General features: G+C 46.2%; 1 protein-coding gene across 1 annotated transcript; it reads right to left on the bottom strand.

Moving 5' to 3' along the window:
• Window positions 1–17547: 17547 nt before the first annotated feature.
• LOC138854333 (uncharacterized) lies at window positions 17548–22592 on the bottom strand. Its single transcript, XM_070096815.1, has 2 exons — window positions 18524–22592; window positions 17548–18479 (listed from the first exon to the last, which is right to left on the bottom strand). The coding sequence occupies exons 1-2, from the start codon at window positions 21867–21869 to the stop codon at window positions 17548–17550; spliced, it is 4278 nt and encodes a 1425-aa protein (XP_069952916.1). The 5' UTR covers window positions 21870–22592.
• Between the last annotated feature and the right edge of the window lie 203 nt (window positions 22593–22795).

Raw genomic sequence — 22795 nt, 5'->3', positions numbered from 1 at the left:
GGGACAAGATTAAGGACCCCAATGGAAATAAGTTAGACAGTCCTCGATGACGCACTGACTTTCTTGGGTTATCCTGGGTGGCTAACCCTCCGGGGTTAAAAATCCGAACGAAATCTTATCTTATCTTATCTACAATAGGTAGTGACGTCTGAGGACATTTTTGGCCAAAAATAGGTTTCCCTAATTTTATTTAAGGTTTTAAGATGCGAGAAATGTCCGGCCACTGGCAGGTCATGAGCCATTTTAAGGACAGTTTCTCTGCATTGACTTGGAACAACTAAGATGGAATAGTCTATCTCATCTGAATTTAATTTGAATACTGACTTGTACAAGATACCTTTTATATATTCAAATTTATATGAAAAGTTTTTCCTTTGGATAACTTGATTTTGTTTAGCGGCATTATGGCAATTCTGAAGAGAACGGCAATTACGTTGTAAATTGACAAAGGAGTCCTTCGATATATCTAAAAGCTTAAAGTCAGGGAAAATCAAAGGATGGACAGTAGGAGAAGCCTGGGCTGTGGTCTGAGCCCTAGTCAAGACATTTATGGTATCGGAGGTGATATCTTCACTTTCATCTAACAAGTGAACCGGTGATCCTACATCCTCGCTTTCGAGAGTAGCATCACTGGTTTTTAATCCCACATGAATCTCGCGAAACATTGTCTCATCTGAACTTTCGTGGGGCTTCTCTGACTCTACAGGAAGAGGATCTGAAACACTTATGTCCATCTTTGGTGCTGAAAGGTCAACCTCAGAAGGAAGAATGGCACCTTTTACATTACCTATTAGTACGGAGCAAGAAGTGATGGGAGCTAGTACGGCTTCAGACCAACCTGTGAACCATTTAGACCTAATGTAACAACGGATGGTAGGAAAAGTGTCCGTACGGCCCAAGTAGTCTGAAAGTATAGCAGAGGAATGAGTTTCTTTAAGGTTAGGGAACAGCTTATCAGAAATGACTGTACATGTGCATCCAGTGTCTCGTAAAATGGTAGATACATTAAGTCCATTAACTGTTCCTGAACAGAAGGGTGCTTGGTCATTACAGTCTTTAAAACATCTTCCAACTTTTTGGACCTTCTTAGAAGGACAATCTGGACGTTTATGTCCCTTAACACCACACAAATGACAAACAGGAATAAAAGAAGTCATTTTACTTTCCACTAGAGGGTTTGATTTCTTAAGGTCTGATGAACCCTTGCCCTTAGGGTTCGATCCCATTAGGTCTTTATAGGAATTGTGAGCCTCAGCATACAGGTCAGCAGCCTCAGCAACTTCCTCAGCTTTAATCAGGTTACGTTCTCTGATGAATGTTCGTATCTGATGGGGAAGAGCTGTCAGGAACTGGTCAGCAACCATGAAGTCTCTAAGAGATTCATAACTGCGATCAATTCCTGAACTCTCTATCCAAAAGTCGAACAAACGAAAGAGTGTTACCTGTAACTGCTGAAAGTTCTGGCCAGGCTGTAAGGTGGCATACCTGAAATCTTTCCTGTAAGAATTAGTGGTTTTTTGATATGCTTTAAGGATTGCCTTCTTCAGTAGGTTATAATTACATATGATATCCTGCGACAAAGTTGCATAGATATTCAAAGCTGTACCAGAAAATAACATTCCTAACCTGGTAGCCCAGGTGTCAGCAGGCCATTCACAGAGGGTAGCGGTATTTTCAAACCTGATAATGTATGAAGTTATGTCTTCCCCCTCTGTGAAGGGAGGAAAATTAGGTGTTGGAATATGTGCACTAGCTGCACGTTGTTCCATTACTCCTTCATCTAATTGCTGTTGTGAGAAAGTTAACATTTTATTCTCTAATTTAAGGCGAGCTTGTTCGAGCTCGCGATCCTTTTCTCTCTCCCTTAACTCATATTCTCTGTCCTTTGCTCTTTCCTCAAGTTCCCTTAATTTAACTTTTTCCTCACGTACTCTATTTCTTTCTTCACGATCAAGTCTATCACGCTCCTTTTTGTCTTCTCTCTCTCTTTCTAACTGCCTATCTTGATTTTCTCTTTCAATTCGATCTCTTTCCTTTTTCTCTTCTCTTTCTCTTTCTATTCCCTCTCTTTCAAGTCTTTCCTGGATCTTAGCACTAATGAAAGATTCTAAATTTTTCCCTGTTATTCCTAACTTACTTCCAGCGTTCATCCAAAACTGGTATTCCTCCATACTTGCAAGAATAACTTAAACTATCAGGGGAAATGAAACGGGTATTAAAGAAAACGGAGGGTTCAATTCCTGCTCCGCTCAAACTGTAAATAAACCAGAGGGCTCGATCCCTGCTTCAATTAAACAATATGTATTAATGAAAACAAAGGGTTCTATGCCGGCTCCGAGCAAACAGTAAGTAGAATGGAGTCACATGACCATCCAATCTTCTCACCAACAAATCAAGAGTGTCCTATGACAGTTCCCTTGATATAATGAAGAGCTCAATGAAACAAGTTGTCACTGGAAAATCTCGGGTCCCTAGAGTCTAATCTTCCAAAGTGTTTCAAGCTTACATAAAAAGGTGGCAGAATTAAATATTATACCCTGCCTGACTTGACTTACAATAAATCGAGACTATAACAATCACCAAATCTTTTAAATACCTGTACTGTAGTCCTACCATAGAGAATGATTACTCATGGCTGGTGGTAACCGTCTGTGGTATGCAGCGTTGAAGTTCCAATGGTAGATTCGAGATGGAGTTGAATCTTGACTCAGTAGAGTTGATCCTGGCAAGGTCGCCACTTGTGAAGGCTTACTCAGCCCTGTAACAACTTCAGACAGTATTACCAAGGCTGGCTCCTCCTCAGGAAAATTAGTGAATAGAAAAAGAAATAATAACAGACAAACATAAACACTTTATTATATAGAAAATAGAAAATATAAAACACTTAAATATGAAATATTAATGAAAAATGAAAAATATAAATGATAACTGAATTCAACCCTAATATATATAGGGGTGTCTGGTGTTGGTGACACTGTTGTTGAAATCGTAGGCGTTGCTTATGTGGGGGGGGATCGCAGGTGTTGGTGACCACCACTGGCTAGTTCTTCACAGAGTATCGCCGTGAGTATTATCCCGATGACAGGAAAGCAGGTTCTTTACCGCTGCAATGATGTGGGGTTACGTCCTGCAATTTCATACAGGTGCACAGGTAATTAAATCCAAAATGGGACGTCTGCAGGACGTTAGTCCGTCTCCTGTTCTTCTCGTTGATTGACAGGTGACCCTCTCTGTCATCCAAGCTGAAAAGATAGACAGGTTACCCACTGCTTAAAAATCACTCTCCATGGCAAGTTCAATACCCAAAAGATGTGGTGATTATTACAACAGTCACCCTAGAGCAAGACTGAAAGGACTAAGTTTATTATTTGTCAAAAGTGAAGCTTTCAACCAATAAATCCACTAGAATACAAGGCAGGCATGTACTTACAGTAGTGTTGGGAGCTGTGAGTCGAGTGATTTACTGTTTGACCAGAGCCCCACACGTCACCTTTCGGGGGGGGAAGAGGGAGGGGAAGGGATAGTGGGAGCTAGACTGACCCTACGTTAACAAGCAGCCGGCAATCAAACTATCACTTTAGGGGTGGGGGAGAAAAGGCTGGGGCTTGACTTTCCCTACCTTAACAAGTAGCCGGCAATGAAACTATCACTTTCGGGGAGGGGGAAAAAAGGCGGGAATAGCGGGAGCTTGACTTACCCTACCTTAACAAGTAGCCGGCAATGAAACTATTGTTACTATATACTCCCTCTCTATTCCTATCTATTGAACTTTTCCCTCACAATGTCCTACGAAGAAAGATTGAGGGAAATCGGACTGACGATACTGGAGGACACGAGGGTCAGGGGAGACATGATGACGACCTACAAAATACTGCATGGAATAGATAAGGTGGACAGAAGCAGGTTGTTCCAGAGAGTGGACACAGAAACAAGGGGTCACAAATGGAAGCTGAAGACTCAGACGAGTCACAGGGATGTTAGGAAGTATTTCTTCAGTCATAGATTCGTCAGGAAGTGGAATAGCCTAGCAAGTGATGTAGTGGAGGCAGGAACCATATATAGTTTTAAGACGATGTATGATAAAGCTCAGGAAGCAGAGAGAGAGAGAGGACCTAGTAGCGATCAGTGAAGAGGCAGGGTCAGGAGCTGAGTATCGACCCCTGCAACAACAATTAGGTGAGTACAATTAGACGAGTACACACATACACACGGTGGAGTGGAGAAGTCATGCACGATTGAGCTCGTATATTGGATGTGCTTTCTGACTGTACTATAGGGGATAGTGTGATATAGGCGTGTGCAAATATAAGAGTGCATATAATCACTTACACCCCATAAAAAGGAAATACAAGTGATCACAGAAGAGAAAACATATATAATAGGGCCTAGTGTTAAGTGCCGGCCCGAAACAAGGGGAGCGGATGGGACCTAGGCCTAAGAGTGTGTTAGGTAAGCCACATATGCAACAGTTAGGTATCTTTATTTCGAAACGTTTTGCCTACACAGTAGGCTTCTTCAATCGAGTAGAGAAAAGTTGATAGAAGAGACGTGAAGACGATGTAATCAGTCCATCACCCTTGAAGTTCTGAAGCGGTCAGTCCCTCAGTCTGGAGAAGAGTTGTTCCATAGTCTGAAACAATATGGAGTTGAAGTGACAGGATGGAGCCTTATATACCACCAGGAGGTGAGATGTAGGCCACTAGTAGAGGTAAGAATGTAGTCGTTGGGACGTCACGTCCCTCTCAAATCCAGCCATTCTCACCAGTAGAAGTTGTTCAAGTTGTTTTTCGGTTCTGTACCAAGATACCATTGTGTTGCAGTGTCTGACAGAGTGGATATTAAAATGGTATAAAATACCGACAGGTTGTTCGGTAAGACACATATGCAACAGTTAGGTTTCGAAATAAAGATATGTGTCTTACCTAACATCCTGTCGGTATTTTATACCATTTTAATAGGCCTAAGAGTGTTCCCACACATTACTTTGTGGTGTATTTGAAGAATAAATGTGACTCAAGATCAGGGAGAAAAGAGATAAGTATAGATGTGTCAGTAAATACAGTGAGTGCAGTGAAAAAGTTCGATGAACTATTGACTACAGTGCCTACAGGAAGGTAGGGGAAGCCAGTACCGAGAAGCATCACACAACGGCAGCTACACAGGACCCAGGTACTGGATGGACCGGCAACAGGACCACTCCAGCTGCACATGATATTCACCTAGTTGAGTTACATGGGGTCAACAATACCAGTCTCTAGCTGGAAACTGGGGGTCACTCACACCTGGAGCTATCAGAACTTGAATAAGTAGCATTTACTAGCATTTAATAGAAGTTACTGAGGTGTAGGAGAGTAAGGCAGTTGATGAAGGGTAGCTAGTGTGGACACGTGGTTCCCCACATAGGCACACACATGCCTGGAGTTTACCTGGAGAGAGTTCCGGGGGTCAACACCCCCGCGGCCCGGTCTGTGACCAGGCCTCCTGGTGGATCAGAGCCTGATCAACCAGGCTGTTACTGCTGGCTGCACGCAAACCAACGTACGAGCCACAGCCCGGCTGATCAGGAACCGACTTTAGGTGCTTGTCCAGTGCCAGCTTGAAGACTGCCAGGGGTCTGTTGGTAATCCCCCTTATGTATGCTGGGAGGCAGTTGAACAGTCTCGGGCCCCTGACACTGTGCTAGTGACACCCCTGTTTTTCATTGGGGGGATGTTGCATCGTCTGCCAAGTCTTTTGCTTTCGTAGTGAGTGATTTTCGTGTGCAAGTTCGGTACTAGTCCCTCTAGGATTTTCCAGGTGTATATAATCATGTATCTCTCCCGCCTGCGTTCCAGGGAATACAGGTTTAGGAACCTCAAGCGCTCCCAGTAATTGAGGTGTTTTATCTCCCTTATGCGCGCCGTGAAGATTTTCTGTACATACACACACACAGTAGGTGAGGCCTAGTGTTACAGAACTGAACGTAATTTTAAGCACACAAGACAGTGCACAGTGGTAACCAAACGATCGGGTCCATATGTAGTACATATGTGGGTAATAAGGAGTCTCAAACACACACACACACACACACACACGCACACACACACACACACACACACACACACACACACACACACACACACACACACACACGCACACACACATACACACAAGCCAGGAGCTTGGACTCGACCCCTGCAACCTCAACTAGTTGAGTACACAGGAACAAGCGGTCAGGCACTTGCAAAAGCTGAGTAGTAAGTAGTATCAGCAGCATTAGGATTATAATTATCGGAAGTACTAGTATTATTATTAGCATTTAATTAGCATTATTGATACATAGAAGAGAGGAGGATTATTTCTGGGCACACAAGCATAAATGTGCGTGTGCACACACACACACACACACATGCACACACACACAGGATTTCACACCTTCCTGAAACCTGACCTGACACACCCTCCCTCCCTCCCTCTCTCTTACACTCCTACATTCCACCCCACATTCTCTCTCTCTCTCTTTTTTTTTTTTTTACTCAGGATTTGACAAGGTTAGGTTAAGGATTCCTTACTTTATTGACAAACCAAGAGCTGTTACCTACACCAGCTCATTTGAAAGCATTTTTATTGTTATGAAACATGCAAGTAGGGAACAGGATGAAGTTGGAGCCATCTGTGGCCAGGCATTTTCATTTGATCAACTGACTTTATCTCGTTGACATCATAATGCTGTACGAATGTGTTCCATATTCGAGTCATCCTGGGTATATATGATCTCAGATGGAGTGATGTTCTGGAGAAGGGTACAGCCAGAGTGAAGTTGCTGCTTTCTGCCCGTCTTGTAGTATGGAAGCTTGTTTCACGCTGTCCTCGAAGTGGATCCAAGTGTGGTACTTTGACAATATTGGTCATGTACATAACAGTAAGGCCACCCATATCCCTTCTGTGTTGAAGGCTCTGCTGAAATGACAGATCTATCTGGGATTGGTCCAGGCGAGAGATGAGATGTATTGACTCACGAAATCGTAATGACACGATTGCAAACAAACTACACCACGGGCGGGGTTAGAACCCGTGATCAGAGAGTCTCAAAACTCCAGACCGTCGCATTAGCCACTGGACCAGCTAGCCACAACAAGATTCGTCCAACTAGGTATATTTCTACATTATAGGAAGGTTAGCATAGACACCACTGTGACCATAAATGCAAGTTTTTACAGACAAATCTCCAACTAGCGTGGCCGTGACGAACTCTAGCTCAAGTCTGGAGTTTTGAGGCTCTCTGATCGCGGGTTCTATCCTGGCCCGTGGTATGGTTTATGAGACGTCTTGCTCTGTTCTCTACTCTGTCAAGCAGTCGCAGATGAGAAGTGCGGGGGGGGGAGGCGAACCAGGAAAGTGGAGCATACTCAAGGTGTGAGCATACTTGTGCCTTGTACTGAATCTTGCAATCCCTACTGTCAAGCAGATGCGAGATACGGCGAAGTGCTGTAAGCTTCCTGGCTGCCTTGTTTGCAAGATTTACATCGTGGTTTTTCATGGTCAGTTTGGAGTCAAATTTCACCCCAAGGATATCAGCTTCTTGCCCAGGTGTCAATACCCTCCCATTCATCCTTACTACTGCACCAGCATTACCATCATGGTGCCTAAAGATCATCATCATCTGTGTTTTCTCAGGTGCAAATGTTACTTGTCATCTATTTCCCCAAGCTGATATAGCTCTTAGCTGGTGATTGATGTAGCTTAGAGCAGCTGGCATTTCTTCTCTTGGGTACCTTGAGTTTACCTGGAGAGAGTTCCGGGGGTCAACGCCCTCGCAGCCCGGTCTGTGACCAGGCCTCCTGGTGGATCAGAGCCTGATCAAACAGGCTGTTACTGCTGGCTGCACGCAATCCAACGTACGAGCCCCAGCCCGGCTGGTCAGGTACCGACTTTAGGTGTTTGCCCAGTGCCTGCTTGAAGACTGCCAGGGGTCTATTGGTAATCCCCCTTATGTATGCTGGGAGGCAGTTGAACAGTCTCGGGCCCTTGACACTTATTGTATAGTCTCTTAACGTGCTAGTGACACCCCTGCTTTTCATTGGGGGGATGTGATTTTCGTGTGCAAGTTTGGTACTAGTCCCTCTAGGATTTCCCAGGGGAATATAATCATGTATCTCTCCCGCCTGCATTCCAGGGAGTACAGGTTCAGGAACTTCAAGCGCTCCCAGTAATTGAGGTGTTTTATCTCCGTTATGCGTGCCGTGAAGGTTCTCTGTACATTTTCTAGGTCAGCAATTTCACCTGCCTTGAAAGGTGCTGTTAGTGTGCAGCAATATTCCAGCCTAGATAGAACAAGCGACCTGAAGAGAGTCATCATGGGCTTGGCATCCCTAGTTTTGAAGGTTCTCATTATCCATCCTGTCATTTTTCTAGCAGATACGATTGATACAGTGTTATGGTCCTTGAAGGTGAGATCCTCCGACATGATCACTCCCAGGTCTTTGACGTTGGTTTCTCGCTCTATTTTGTGGAAGAAATTTGTTTTATACTCTGATGAAGTTTTAATTTCCTCATGTTTACCATATCGTAGTAATTGAAATTTCTCATCGTTGAATGATTTGGTTGATGTCCGCCTGGAGCCTTGCAGTGTCTGCAATGGAAGACACTGTCATGCAGATTCGGGTGTCGTCTGCAAAGGAAGACACGGTGCTGTTGCTGACATCCTTGTCTATGTCAGATTTGAGGATGAGAAACAAGATGGGAGCGAGTACTGTGCCTTGTGGAACAGAGCTTTTCTCTGTAGCCACCTCAGACTTTACTCTGTTGACTACTTCACTTTGTGTTCTGTTTGTGAGGAAATTATAGTTCCATCTACCAACTTTTCCTGTGACCACGCTACAGGCAGGACACAGATGCTCTGCTCTCTAAGTGCCTTGCGATCCTCGTGTTTGGGAGAGGCGTTTTAACTTGAGTGTTGATTATTGGACCTTCCTCCTCATCCTCACCATCAGGATTGGTGCGTCGTTGGTCGCCTACCCAAGGGCAGGATGTCTCCATCTGCACTCCGCCACAAATTGTATATTTATTTTGTGTGAACTAGATGATGTCCACTACGTCCTCCACCCCCTCTCCCCTTCTACTCCCCCTCTATCTCCCACACCTGCCTCTAATTCTTCCTCTGCTCCTTCTACATCTGCCTTTAATGCCCTCACCTGCCTCTGCTCCTTTGAAACCTAAGACTTTCTCATTCCTCCTTAAATACCCTAAACCTGATCATGAGACTATCTCCCCTGGAAACATATCCTAGATAACCCAAACACCTCAAATCAACGTTTTCAAAACCAGTACTGGCTTCAAACTCTTTCTTGATAAACATTCCTACCCAACTAACACCGCAAACACGACCAGGCAGAAATTCCTTGACGCCGGTCTTACCATTGTATGGACTCTTAAACACAGTGGCAAGACCACAGTCGTTGCCAAACAAGTAGATTCATCACTCCTGACTGCCTACGACACAGACAAAAACGACTTAATCAAGGTTATCAGCACCAAGAACAAAGTCTCAGTTGACATTTACAGACCTACAAACTCTACCATCCTTAAAATACGCTGTTCAACTTCTTTTGATACCTCTACTCTCTTTCAACCAAGGCATCCTTAACAAAACCATTCGTATTCCTCCTAATTCTCTCTTCACTCAAAATTTCTCCCCTATCACACAATGTCTGAAATGCTACAAGTTCGGACATAAGAGAAACACATGTACTGACACACAGATTTGTTCCAGTTTTTCGGCCGTCGGTCACTCCGGACTACATGCAACCTTGCCCTCAAATGCTCAAACTGCGGTGATTCACACACTGCAGATGCAAACTCCTGCCCTGTCAGAAAAGATATTATCTCTTCACTTAGGGAAAACCAACGTCCCTCCCTTCCCAACCCCTTTCCTGTAACCTCCCTTTCCAGCCAAGCCCCCACCTCCACCCCTAATGCCTGGGCTAATCCACGTACTTGGTCTCCTCCTCCTTCCTCCAACACTTTCTCTACCTTACTCACATCACACACCAACACACAGACTACCAGATCTTCTCCACCTACGCTCACACTAGACTACAAAACAAACTGCCAAGTAGCCACTAGTGTTCACTTTGTAATGGTAATCTCCCAAGCTCACCAATCAGACAACTCACACGTCCTTAACCTCATCATGTCTGCTCACAATCTTCCCTCTCTAACTATCCCTCCTTACTGCTTCACCTCAAAGTGCTCATCTCCTTCCCCACCCATATCTCCCTCTCACCTCTCTCCCACCATCTCCACTCCCCTCTTACTACTCCCACAAGATCTCCTCCTCCATACTCCTCTCCACTACCTTCATCCTTCACACCAACGCCACTTCCAAAATCCCCCACGACGACCACGCTTCCCTCCACCTCTTTACCCACTTCCTCAGCCTTTCCCAGAGAAACAATTTCCACTGCATTCACCTTCACCCACACCTCCACCACTTCAAATACTTCATTTAGATCCAAGCCCACTTCATCCAGACTTAAACCACTCAACCCTAAACCAGTCCCAACCTTTGATAGACAGACAAATGAACATAAACTCGCTCAACCCAAATCCACCACCTCCTTTCCCTCCAGGAAGCGGGCCTGTGACTACACCTATCAACACATTTTCCCTGATGGCTCCACCCTCATGAGAGTTCGCCCTAACCTCTCCCCTGACATTAACGTTGTAGTAACGAACCCATTAAATAATGTTTAAGGTAATTCAGTTTAACGTACAATAAGACACGATACTGGCCGAGCTCCTTGGGACAGAGAGGCCAGATGTTTTCTTGCTCAACAGCTCCTGCTGCCTCAAAACCACTCAAGGAATTCGCCGTTATGGTTGCACTACACAACAGTCTCCTTATGACCTCCACAGTGGTGTTGCCATCCTCGTTAACTTCAACATAAAACAGGAATTTCTCCCAATTCCTTTCTCTCACCAACACTGTCTTGTAGTCAGAATACACACCCACCTTAGCCCCTTCATCTTTTTCACCACCTACTCACGACCTAACAGGCCTCTCAACATACACGACCTCTCCATACCTGCTAGCTGACATGAATGCCAGATACAACGCCTCTCATAACACCAGTAACAACCAGCTAGGTAGACAATTACACAACTTCACAAACCACAAACGCCTGATTCACCTCGGCCCAGACTTCAACACCTACAGCCACCAGGGCCAAGGAAAATCCAACATCATTCTGGCAAACCGAGCTAGCTCTGTTTTTCAACACTACATCTCCCCTAGTCTTATTACAGACTCTGATGACATCCCAGTCATCTTACACATCTCCTCCAATCCTATCCTCATCCCAGCCACACCATCCTTCTCCTACAAGAACGCTGACTGGGAAGCTTTCATACAACACATAGATAATACTAACCTCAGCCACTGACTATAACAAACCCATCTGTGACATTGACACTCAACTTGCTCTCATCCAGAACACCATTACACAAGCATCCAACACAGCAATACCAAAGAAAACTCACACCACTCGTTATTCCTTCAAACTCTCTTGCTCTACAACACACACAGATTTAACGAAGTCCGATTAGATCTCACATACCTCAGGAACAACATTCTACACAGTCTAGACCAAAACCACAACAATCACTGGTCACACCTCATCCTGCAAGCAGACAAACAGCTTATTACAGACCATAAAGCCTTCTGGAACTTCATTAAGAAAATCAAATGCTCTGCTGCCACCAACAAATTCAAACACATCACCCACAAAACACATATCACAGACCCACATGCAGCAACAAACGTCTTCAAATACATCTGTGAGAACATCTTTCACCCTCACCCACTTCATCCTAAAGCTATTCAATACACACAACACTTAGAACACTTGCTCACTACCCACACACACACACACACACACACACACACACACACACACACACACACACACACACACACACACACACACACACGAAACACCAGACAACCACATCCATCTGGAATCTCTCACCTCCTCAAAGGAACTCGCCATACCATTCACCAACACAGAAAAAATCTCTCCTCATAGAGCTTCCTCCCAAGGCTCCTGGTGCCTCTGGCCTATACCATATTCTCTTAAAACACCTTCCTGACTCCAACATCACTGCCTACACAAGCCTCCTCAATGCCTCCCTCGCTTCTGGATACTTCTCTGTCCTCTTCAAAGTTGCTGCTGCTATACTTCTACCAAAACCCAATAAAGATCACTCTGGCCCTAGAAACTATCGCCCTATCAGTCTCGGCGAAACTTTAGGCAAACTCTGAAAAGCTCACCAACCTTCGCCTTTGCAGATACCTGGAACACAACTCACTACTCACTGATGGCTAGTATGACTTCAGATCACACCCATCCACACAAGATGCCATTAACATCATTCTCAACTACATTTACATAAACACAAAACAAGGAAACAAGACAGCCCTGGTTACAGAAGACGTCGAAAAAGCTTTTGACACAGTCTGGTAAGAAGGACTAAAACACAAAAACTAACTTTAAGCTGCCTCTCACTAGTAAACTCTTTTGTAACTTCCTATACGGCCGCACCATGTAGATCAAATTTCAGGGCTGTTACTCTGACTATTTCACACTAAATGCTGGAGTACCCCAGGGATCTGTCCTCTCGCCAACCCTCTACATTTTATACACTAATGACATAGACATACCAACACCTGTATACTACAACACAGCCACTCTAGCCTATGCAGACGACATTACACAGCTCATCACTCACTCCAGAATAGATGGCCTCACACACAAACACAAATGGAGGATCAAATCCAATGCCGCAAAGTTCAGCATTACATATTTTCACTAAAGGAAACGTGATCCTCCATTACCTGTCGAGCTCAGAGCAGCTGACTCCCGTACCTACATCCCCATCATAAAGTCTATCACAGTCCTCGGTATCAATCCTGTCAACCTTCTTCACATACACACACATTCATTCAGAGCATGCAGTAGCTATTAAAGCCCTTACTGGTCTCTACAGGCCACGGTATGTCTAACAATATGTCAAACTACACTTCACCTCTACAAAACTCTAACACGACCTTTGATTACTTTCCTTTAGCCCTCTCTCTTACAGCTAAGACCAACAAACAGTAACTGCAGCTTATTCAGAACAAGGATCTGCGCTTGGTGCTTGATGTCATCTGAGATGACTTCGCCACAAGCGAGTTTCTCCATGCCCAGTCAGGCGTCCCTGCGCTGAACGTGTACTGGAAGACGCTCAATGACAGACAGATTGATAAACTAAAGACACTACACGACTACTGGACCTCTCTCCTTGACGAAGACATTCGCGATCCTGCTAATCCACACAACCTATTCTACTCCTTGTATGCTCCTGATCCTATCCTTATTTATAGATAACTTCTGTTCTTACTAGCCAGTTCTAACAGATGTGGACCTAAAAAGATGTACCTCCCCCCCACTCCCCTCCTTACATCACCATTGGATTCTCTCACAGGTACCTCGCGTTTGTTCTTTTGGCGTCCACCCAACTCATGTACCTTATCAGTCCTCCTCTCCACACCAGTCTCTGACCCACGATCGCCTTAGCTACTGGGTTAAGACTCTGGTACTATCCCTTCCACTCACAACCTTCCTCTCACGAACCTGCTCTTCCACTATCCCCATTTCCCCGCTCACCCTACAAGGGTCTTACCTATACTCTCTTATCTTATCTTCAGTAGCAGTATCGAGTCGTGCTACCGCGGGGGGAGTTGAATAATAGCTCCAGGTCTTTCGCGTTACAATCACCACATCAACAGGATCTTGCAAAGTTACACAAATGAGTGAGAAATCTAAGCAAATTCGTTCTGAGGGACGCCTTGCTAAGATGGAGGGGCGCCTTGCTAAGATGGAGGGACGTCTTAAGATGGAGGGACGTCTTACTAAGACTGAGGGCGGTTGCTCTGCATACTGTGTCGATTGTTCACGATTCTTGTATAAGATAGATACCACTTGCCGAAATCTTATCCCAATTCTCTAGACTTTTCCATACTCCTCCTCTGCTCTTTCCTCTTACAAATCTGTCCTTCTTAAGACCCATAAAACGTCATTAAAATTAGTGCTTTTACGGAAGTGCCTCGGTAAACAGGTATTACCGAAATCACTGCTACAGAACAGGTTGCTTAATCTGTCGTCGACCCCATATGATCAACTCCACAGGTTAGTAATCACTAAGAATATTGATCTGGTAAAACACGAAAGGAAAATGTTATTTATTGAAGTGAGAAAAACCAAACATAAGTTCTTTAGCATGCTCCCACTTCAGTGTCAAGGTCTTTATTGGGTAACATATATGGGGGTTTGAGAATAATGAAGCGTTGTTGTAGGTTCGCCGGTCACGTCCCAGATCGCGCCTTTTCCAGCTGGTGACCCGGGTAATGAAGCGGTAAACTGAATGTTCACACAACGAAATTAAACCACCTCATAGGACAAAGTGGTTGGTGCTTACATGCTAGGATTTCGCTATTAACCTGTAGAGTATTGAGCTCACACAGCCCTAGGAATGGCACGAGTTTCTCGTCCACTAGTGAGAGTATTAATTATGATGACCATGCCAGGTCTTTTTGCAAACTGGAAAACAAGGGCATCTACCCCTGGAAAGGTTCAATATTTGCAAAGGCGAGGTATATGCAGCTTTGCTCACACCTTTAGAACTGAATTGTCCTCAAAGATTTGTTAAGTTATATCATGAATTAAAAAAAGATCCCAGACTTCACCTTACGAAAGCTGATAAAACAAATGTGATAGTAATTATGCATAAGTTAGATTATATTTGTAAAATGAATATGCTAATAGAGGATAAGGAGACTTACAAACCCTATAATAAAAACCCGTTGGATCAGGTTACTAGTGAGTTTAATAGACAGTTTAGAACCTTATTAAAAGATGAGGAACTGATATCAGCCACACTACCTTATATGTATTGCTTGACTAAAGTGCACAGCCCCGGTTTTCCAGCAAGACGCATAATTAGCTCTTTAGGATCGGCGACTTATGACTTGTCAAAGTGGTTGGTAAAAATGTTAACTCTATAATTAAGAAACATCTCGGAAACTCACATTAAAAACTGTGTTGATCTTTTAGACACACTGCAAAATATTAACGTGTATAATCATGTTACGCTAGCAAGCTTTGACGTCACAGCTTTGTTCAGCAGTGTACCTGTCCCTGATTTGTTATCTGGAGGAAGAACTAGATGAGTTCTTCATGTCATTTGATAATAACATTATTATTGGGTTGATTAAGTTGTGTGTGGTTGACTGCAAATTTGAGATCAAAGGTAAATGCTACTCTCAAAGGCAGGGAATGGCTATGGGAAATCCATTGTCGCCCTTACAGAGCAATTTGTATATGGAGTTTTGTGAGACTAAACTGTTCAAAGGTAAACTGTCCCGTTAAGCTAAGTGGTTCAGATATGTGGGTGACATCTTGTGTCTTTGGCCGAATTATGTAGACCTCAATATATTTTTACCGAGACGTAAGCTTTTTGTACCATGTTATGTAGTTAAAAATAACTATTGTAATTAAAAAAAATAACTTTTCATAAAACAAAAATATGAGGGTGGTAGGCAAAAGTGATATAATCAAATGCCTTAAGGAAGAAATCCAAATATTTTCTTTGGACTCTTTGTATCAGCCTCTCCCAGGCTGTGACTCCCAAAATTTGCAAATCTCATCTTATATACAAATATATAGAAAGAGGAGAGTGGAGGAAAGAGAAAAAAAGGTGTACTGGAAATTCAGTTTAGAAGTATAACTAATAAAAAGAGAGGAGGTACATAATTAGATAAGTAAATCATTAAAAAATAAATAATATATGATCTGAGTCAGATAAGTGATGGTAGTGGTGAGATATAACAGTAGTCTACACCAACCACACTTATCCTCAGGAAAATCACACAACCCATGGCAACAGCTGGTTGCCAGCGACCTCTGGGAACACGTAACCACCAGTGTTATCTGGGAACATGTTGCCAGCGTCCTCTGGGAACACGTAACCACCAGTGTGATCTGGAAACATGTTACCAGCAACCTCTGGGAACACGTAACCACCAGTGTGATCTGGAAACATGTTACCAGCGACCTCTGGGAACACGTAACCACCAGTGTGATCTGGAAACATGTTGCCAGCGTCCTATGGGAACACGTAACCACCAGTGTGATCTGGGAACATGTTGCCAGTGACCTCTGGGAACACATAACCACCAGTGTGATCTGGGAACATGTTGCCAGCGACCTCTGGGAACACATAACCACCAGTGTGATCTGGGAACATGTTGCCAGCGACCTCTGGGAACACATAACCACCAGTGTGATCTGGGAACATGTTGCCAGCGTCCTATGGGAACACGTAACCACCAGTGTGATCTGGGAACATGTTGCCAGCGTCCTCTGGGAACACGTAACCACCAGTGTGATCTATGAACATGTTGCCAGGGTCCTATGGGAACACGTAGCCACCAGTGTGATCTGGGAACATGTTGCCAGCGTCCTATGAGAACACGTAACCACCAGTGTGATCTGGGAACATGTTGCCAGCGTCCTATGGGAACACGTAACCACCAGTGTGATTTGGGAACATGTTGCCAGCGTCCTATGGGAACACGTAACCACCAGTGTGATCTGGGAACATGTTGTAAGCGACCTCTGGGAACAAGTAACCACCAGTGTGATCTGGGAACATGTTGCCAGCGACCTCTGGGAACACGTAACCACCAGTGTGATCTGGGAACATGTTGCCAGCGACCTCTGGAAACAGGTAGTCACCAGTGTGATCTGGGAACATGTTGTAAGCGACCTCTGGGATCACGTAACCACCAGTGTGATCTGGGAACATGTTGCCAGCGACCTCTGGGAACACGTAACCACCAGTGTGATCTGGGAACATGTTGCCAGCGACCTCTGGGAACACGTAACCACCAGTGTGATCTGGGAACATGTTGCCAGCGACCTCTGGAAACAGGTAGTCACCAGTGTGATCTGGGAACATGTTGTAAGCGACCTCTGGGATCACGTAACCACCAGTGTGATCTGGAAACATGTTGCCAGCGACCTCTGGGAACACGTAACCACCAGTGTGATCTGGAAACATGTTGCCAGCGACCTCTGGGAACACGTAACCACCAGTGTGATCTGGGAACATGTTGCCAGCGACCTCTGGAAACAGGTAGTCACCAGTGTGATCCGGGAACATGTTGCCAGCGACCTCTGGGAACACGTAACCACCAGTGTGATCTGGGAACATGTTGCCAGCAACCACTGGGAACACGTAACCACCAGTGTGATCTGGGAACATGTTGCCAGCGACCTCTGGGAACAGGTAGTCACCAGTGTGATCTGGGAACATGTTGCCAGCGACGTCTGGGAACAGGTAGTCACAAGTGTGATCTGGGAACATGTTGCCAGCGACCTCTGGGAACATGTTGCCAGCGACCTCTGGGAACACGTAACCACCAGTGTTATCTGGGAACATGTCGTCAGCGTTCTTTGGGAACACTTAGTCACCATCGTGATCTGGGAACATGTCGTCAGCGTCCTCTGGCGATAGTAGGTCGCCAGCGTCCTCTGGGAAGAGGTGGTCGCCAGCGTCCTCTGAGAAGAAACGGTCGTCAGAGTCCTCTGCGAAGAGGTGGATAGAAGCGTTCTCTGCGAATATTTGGCCGTAGTAATCTTCTGGGAACATATTGTCGCTCACGTCCTCTGGGAACATGTCGTCAGTGTCCTCTGCGAAGAAGTGGTCGTCAGCGTCCTCTGAGAAGTGGTCGTCAGCGTCCTCTGAGAAGAGGTCGTCGCCAGCGTCCTCTGAGAAGAGGTCGTCGACAGCGTCCTCTGAGAAGAGGTGGTCGTCAGTGTCCTCTGCGAAAGGGTGGTCGACAGTGTCCTCTGAGAAAGGGTGGTCGACAGCGTCCTCTGCGAAGAGGCGGTCGCAGTAATCCTCTGGGAACATGTGATCGCTCACGTCCTCTGGGAACGTGTGATCGTACATATCCTCTGGGAACATATCGTCAGCGTCCTCTGGGAACATGTCGTCAGCGACCTCTGGGAACATGTCGTCAGCATCCTCTGGGAACATGTCGTCAGCGTCCTCTGGGAACATGTCGTCAGCGTCCTCTATGAACATGTCGTCAGCGTCCTCTGGGAACACGTAGCCACCTTCGTGATCTGGGAACATGTCGTCAGCGTCCTCTGGGAACACGTAGCCACTATCATGATCTGGGAACATGTCAGCGTCCTCTGGGAACACGTAGCCACAAGTGCGATCTGGGAACGTGCAATCAGCGTCCTCTGCGAACATGTCGTCAGAGTCCTCTGGGAACACATAGCCACCAGCATGATCTGGAAACATGTCGTCAGCGTCCTCTGGGAACACGTAGCCACCAGCATGATCTGGGAACATTTCGTCAGCGTCCTCTGGGAACACGTAGCCACCTGCGTGATCTGGGAACATTTCGTCAGCGTCAACACGTAGCCACCTGCGTGATCTGGGAACATTTTGTCAGCGTCCTCTGGGAAGAGGTTGTCGCCAGCAACCTCTTTGAAGAGGTGGCCGCTAGTGTCCTCTGGGAACGTGTGGTCGTACGTGTCCTCTGGGAACATGTCGTCAGCGTCGTCTGCGAAGAGGTGGTCGTAAAGAAACTCAGAGAATAGGTGGTCGCCATCGTCTTCTGAGAAGAGGTGGTCAGCAGCGTTCTCTGAGAAGAGGTGGCCGTAGTAATCCTCTGCGAACATGTGTTCTCTCATGTCATCTGGGAACATGTCGCCAGCGTTCACTACGAAGAGATGGTCGTCAGCGTCCTTTGCAAAAAGATCAGTGTCCTCTGAGAAGGGTTGGTCGTCAGCCTCCTCTGGGAACATTTGGTCATAGTAATCGTCTGGGAACATGTCGTCAGTGTCCTCTGCGAAGAAGTGGTCGTCAGCGTCCTCTGAGAAGTGGTCGTCAGCGTCCTCTGAGAAGAGGTCGTCGCTAGCGTCCTCTGAGAAGAGGTCATCGCTAGCGTCCTCTGAGAAGAGGTCGTCGCTAGCGTCCTCTGAGAAGAGGTCGTCGCTAGCGTCCTCTGAGAAGAGGTGGTCGTCAGTGTCCTCTGCGAAAGGGTAGTCGACAGTGTCCTCTGAGAAAGGGTGGTCGACAGCGTCCTCTGCGAAGAGGCGGTCGCAGTAATCCTCTGGGAACATGTGATCGCTCACGTCCTCTGGGAACGTGTGATCGTACATATCCTCTGGGAACATATCGTCAGCGTCCTCTGGGAACATGTCGTCAGCGACCTCTGGGAACATGTCGTCAGCGTCCTCTATGAACATGTCGTCAGCGTCCTCTGGGAACACGTAGCCACCTTCGTGATCTGGGAACATGTCGTCAGCGTCCTCTGGGAACACGTAGCCACTATCATGATCTGGGAACATGTCAGCGTCCTCTGGGAACACGTAGCCACAAGTGCGATCTGGGAACGTGCAATCAGCGTCCTCTGCGAACATGTCGTCAGAGTCCTCTGGGAACACATAGCCACCAGCATGATCTGGAAACATGTCGTCAGCGTCCTCTGGGAACACGTAGCCACCTGCGTGATCTGGGAACATTTCGTCAGCGTCCTCTGGGAACACGTAGCCACCTGCGTGATCTGGGAACATTTTGTCAGCGTCCTCTGGGAAGAGGTTGTCGCCAGCAACCTCTTTGAAGAGGTGGCCGCTAGTGTCCTCTGGGAACGTGTGGTCGTACGTGTCCTCTGGGAACATGTCGTCAGCGTCGTCTGCGAAGAGGTGGTCGTAAAGAAACTCAGAGAATAGGTGGTCGCCATCGTCTTCTGAGAAGAGGTGGTCAGCAGCGTTCTCTCTGAAGAGGTGGCCGTAGTAATCCTCTGCGAACATGTGTTCTCTCATGTCATCTGGGAACATGTCGCCAGCGTTCACTACGAAGAGATGGTCGTCAGCGTCCTTTGCAAAAAGATCAGTGTCCTCTGAGAAGGGTTGGTCGTCAGCCTCCTCTGGGAACATTTGGTTATAGTAATCGTCTGGGAACATGTCGTCAGTGTCCTCTGCGAAGAAGTGGTCGTCAGCGTCCTCTGAGAAGTGGTCGTCAGCGTCCTCTGAGAAGAGGTCGTCGCTAGCGTCCTCTGAGAAGAGGTCGTCGCTAGCGTCCTCTGAGAAGAGGTCGTCGCTAGCGTCCTCTGAGAAGAGGTCGTCGCTAGCGTCCTCTGAGAAGAGGTCGTCGCCAGCGTCCTCTGAGAAGAGGTGGTCGTCAGTGTCCTCTGCGAAAGGGTGGTCGACAGTGTCCTCTGAGAAAGGGTGGTCGACAGCGTCCTCTGCGAAGAGGCGGTCGCAGTAATCCTCTGGGAACATGTGATCGCTCACGTCCTCTGGGAACGTGTGATCGTACATATCCTCTGGGAACATATCGTCAGCGTCCTCTGGGAACATGTCGTCAGCGACCTCTGGGAACATGTCGTCAGCGTCCTCTGGGAACATGTCGTCAGCGTCCTCTATGAACATGTCGTCAGCGTCCTCTGGGAACACGTAGCCACCTTCGTGATCTGGGAACATGTCGTCAGCGTCCTCTGGGAACACGTAGCCACTATCATGATCTGGGAACATGTCGTCAGCGTCCTCTGGGAACACGTAGCCACAAGTGCGATCTGGGAACGTGCAATCAGCGTCCTCTGCGAACATGTCGTCAGAGTCCTCTGGGAACACATAGCCACCAGCATGATCTGGAAACATGTCGTCAGCGTCCTCTGGGAACACGTAGCCACCAGCATGATCTGGGAACATTTCGTCAGCGTCCTCTGGGAACACGTAGCCACCTGCGTGATCTGGGAACATTTCGTCAGCGTCCTCTGGGAACACGTAGCCACCTGCGTGATCTGGGAACATTTCGTCAGCGTCCTCTGGGAAGAGGTTGTCGCCAGCAACCTCTTTGAAGAGGTGGCCGCTAGTGTCCTCTGGGAACGTGTGGTCGTACGTGTCCTCTGGGAACATGTCGTCAGCGTCGTCTGCGAAGAGGTGGTCGTAAGCATCCTCAGAGAATAGGTGGTCGCCATCGTCTTCTGAGAAGAGGTGGTCAGCAGCGTTCTCTGAGAAGAGGTGGCCGTAGTAATCCTCTGCGAACATGTGTTCTCTCATGTCATCTGGGAACATGTCGCCAGCGTTCACTACGAAGAGATGGTCGTCAGCGTCCTTTGCAAAAAGATCAGTGTCCTCTGAGAAGGGTTGGTCGTCAGCCTCCTCTGGGAACATTTGGTCATAGTAATCGTCTGGGAACATGTCGTCAGTGTCCTCTGCGAAGAAGTGGTCGTCAGCGTCCTCTGAGAAGTGGTCGTCAGCGTCCTCTGAGAAGAGGTCGTCGCCAGCGTCCTCTGAGAAGAGGTCGTCGCCAGCGTCCTCTGAGAAGAGGTGGTCGTCAGTGTCCTCTGCGAAAGGGTGGTCGACAGTGTCCTCTGCGAAAGGGTGGTCGTCAGCGTCCTTTGCAAAAAGATCAGTGTCCTCTGAGAAGGGTTGGTCGTCAGCCTCCTCTGGGAACATTTGGTCATAGTAATCGTCTGGGAACATGTAGTCAGTGTCCTCTGGGAAGAGGTGGTGGCCGGCGTCCTTACAAATGGAGTGAGCCTCTGGTGTGGAGTGGTTCTCATGTGTGGATTTGGTCTCATGTGTGTAGTTGCTCTCAGGTGTGGAGTTGGTCTCTGGGATGGTCAGTATAATGAGGCTTCTCTCCTTTAAGGTGGGAGTCAATGCTTGACTTTTGTTTCCAGTTAAAGAATTTATAATGAGCTGTAAACTTTCGACCACCTGCAACGGTTTTGGTCTCCTGAATCTTGATGTGTCTAACATTGATTTTATTTATCTTTGAAGGTCAATACGCCAAGCAATTTTCTTTTCTTGGAAGAAAAAGCTTAACAGGTCTTGCATCATATACCCCAAGGAGTAGACATCACCTTCAGGAGTGCATGAACCACCGAAAAACACTTCAGGAGCGTAATGTGGATACTCCTCGTAGTCTTCGGCTGTATGAACCCAGCTGAAGTGATCTCCCTCCTTTTTACCGAGTCCCAGGTCAATAATGTTTACCTCCAACAAGTCCTTATCGATTTGATTGACGAGGATATTATCTTCTTTTAAATCATTATGAATATAGCCACGAGAGTGGATCTCCTCCAGATCCTTGGCTACCTCCACAAATATACTTAAAAGTGTGGGCAGAGTCAAGTTGTGTGACGTATTGAAAAACTTTTACAGTGACATACCACCTCTGTAAGACATGACCATTGCAGGAAAGTTAGAGCACATACAGTGCAAAAAGGGCGTGCCACCGGCGCCTCTTAAATCTGCTAATATTTTAGCTTCATCCTCAATGTCCTAAAAGCATTCAAAAGAATTACCTAATTTTAGGCAGGCTTAGATTCCATTATAAACTACCCTGTAGGCTGTCCCGGATACTCCGCTTCCTAACCTTTTTCTTTTCTCTAGATCGCAAATATCGTACAATTAATCAAAAGTACAAATCGCAGCTAAACATCGAGTCATTTTTGCGTATTTCTTTCTTCGGCGAATAAAATTCACAATATAAATTATAGTGTGTGGATGCTGCGAAGTAACTTCATATATCACGAACACTGTAAATATTGTTACATTAGAACTCCAAATACAAGGATATAATATAGTCAGGTAATGTAATGATATTACAGTATGATGCAGGTGCTGTAATGACGCTACAGTGAAATTAGTGAAGATTTGTTGTTATAGTGTTTGTTAGTGAT

This window comes from Cherax quadricarinatus, chromosome 55 (genome assembly GCF_038502225.1).
Source record: "Cherax quadricarinatus isolate ZL_2023a chromosome 55, ASM3850222v1, whole genome shotgun sequence".
Classification (NCBI taxonomy): domain Eukaryota; kingdom Metazoa; phylum Arthropoda; class Malacostraca; order Decapoda; family Parastacidae; genus Cherax; species Cherax quadricarinatus.
The sequence above is the reverse complement of the archived record's forward strand: the minus strand, read 5'-3'. Positions and strand labels throughout refer to the sequence as shown.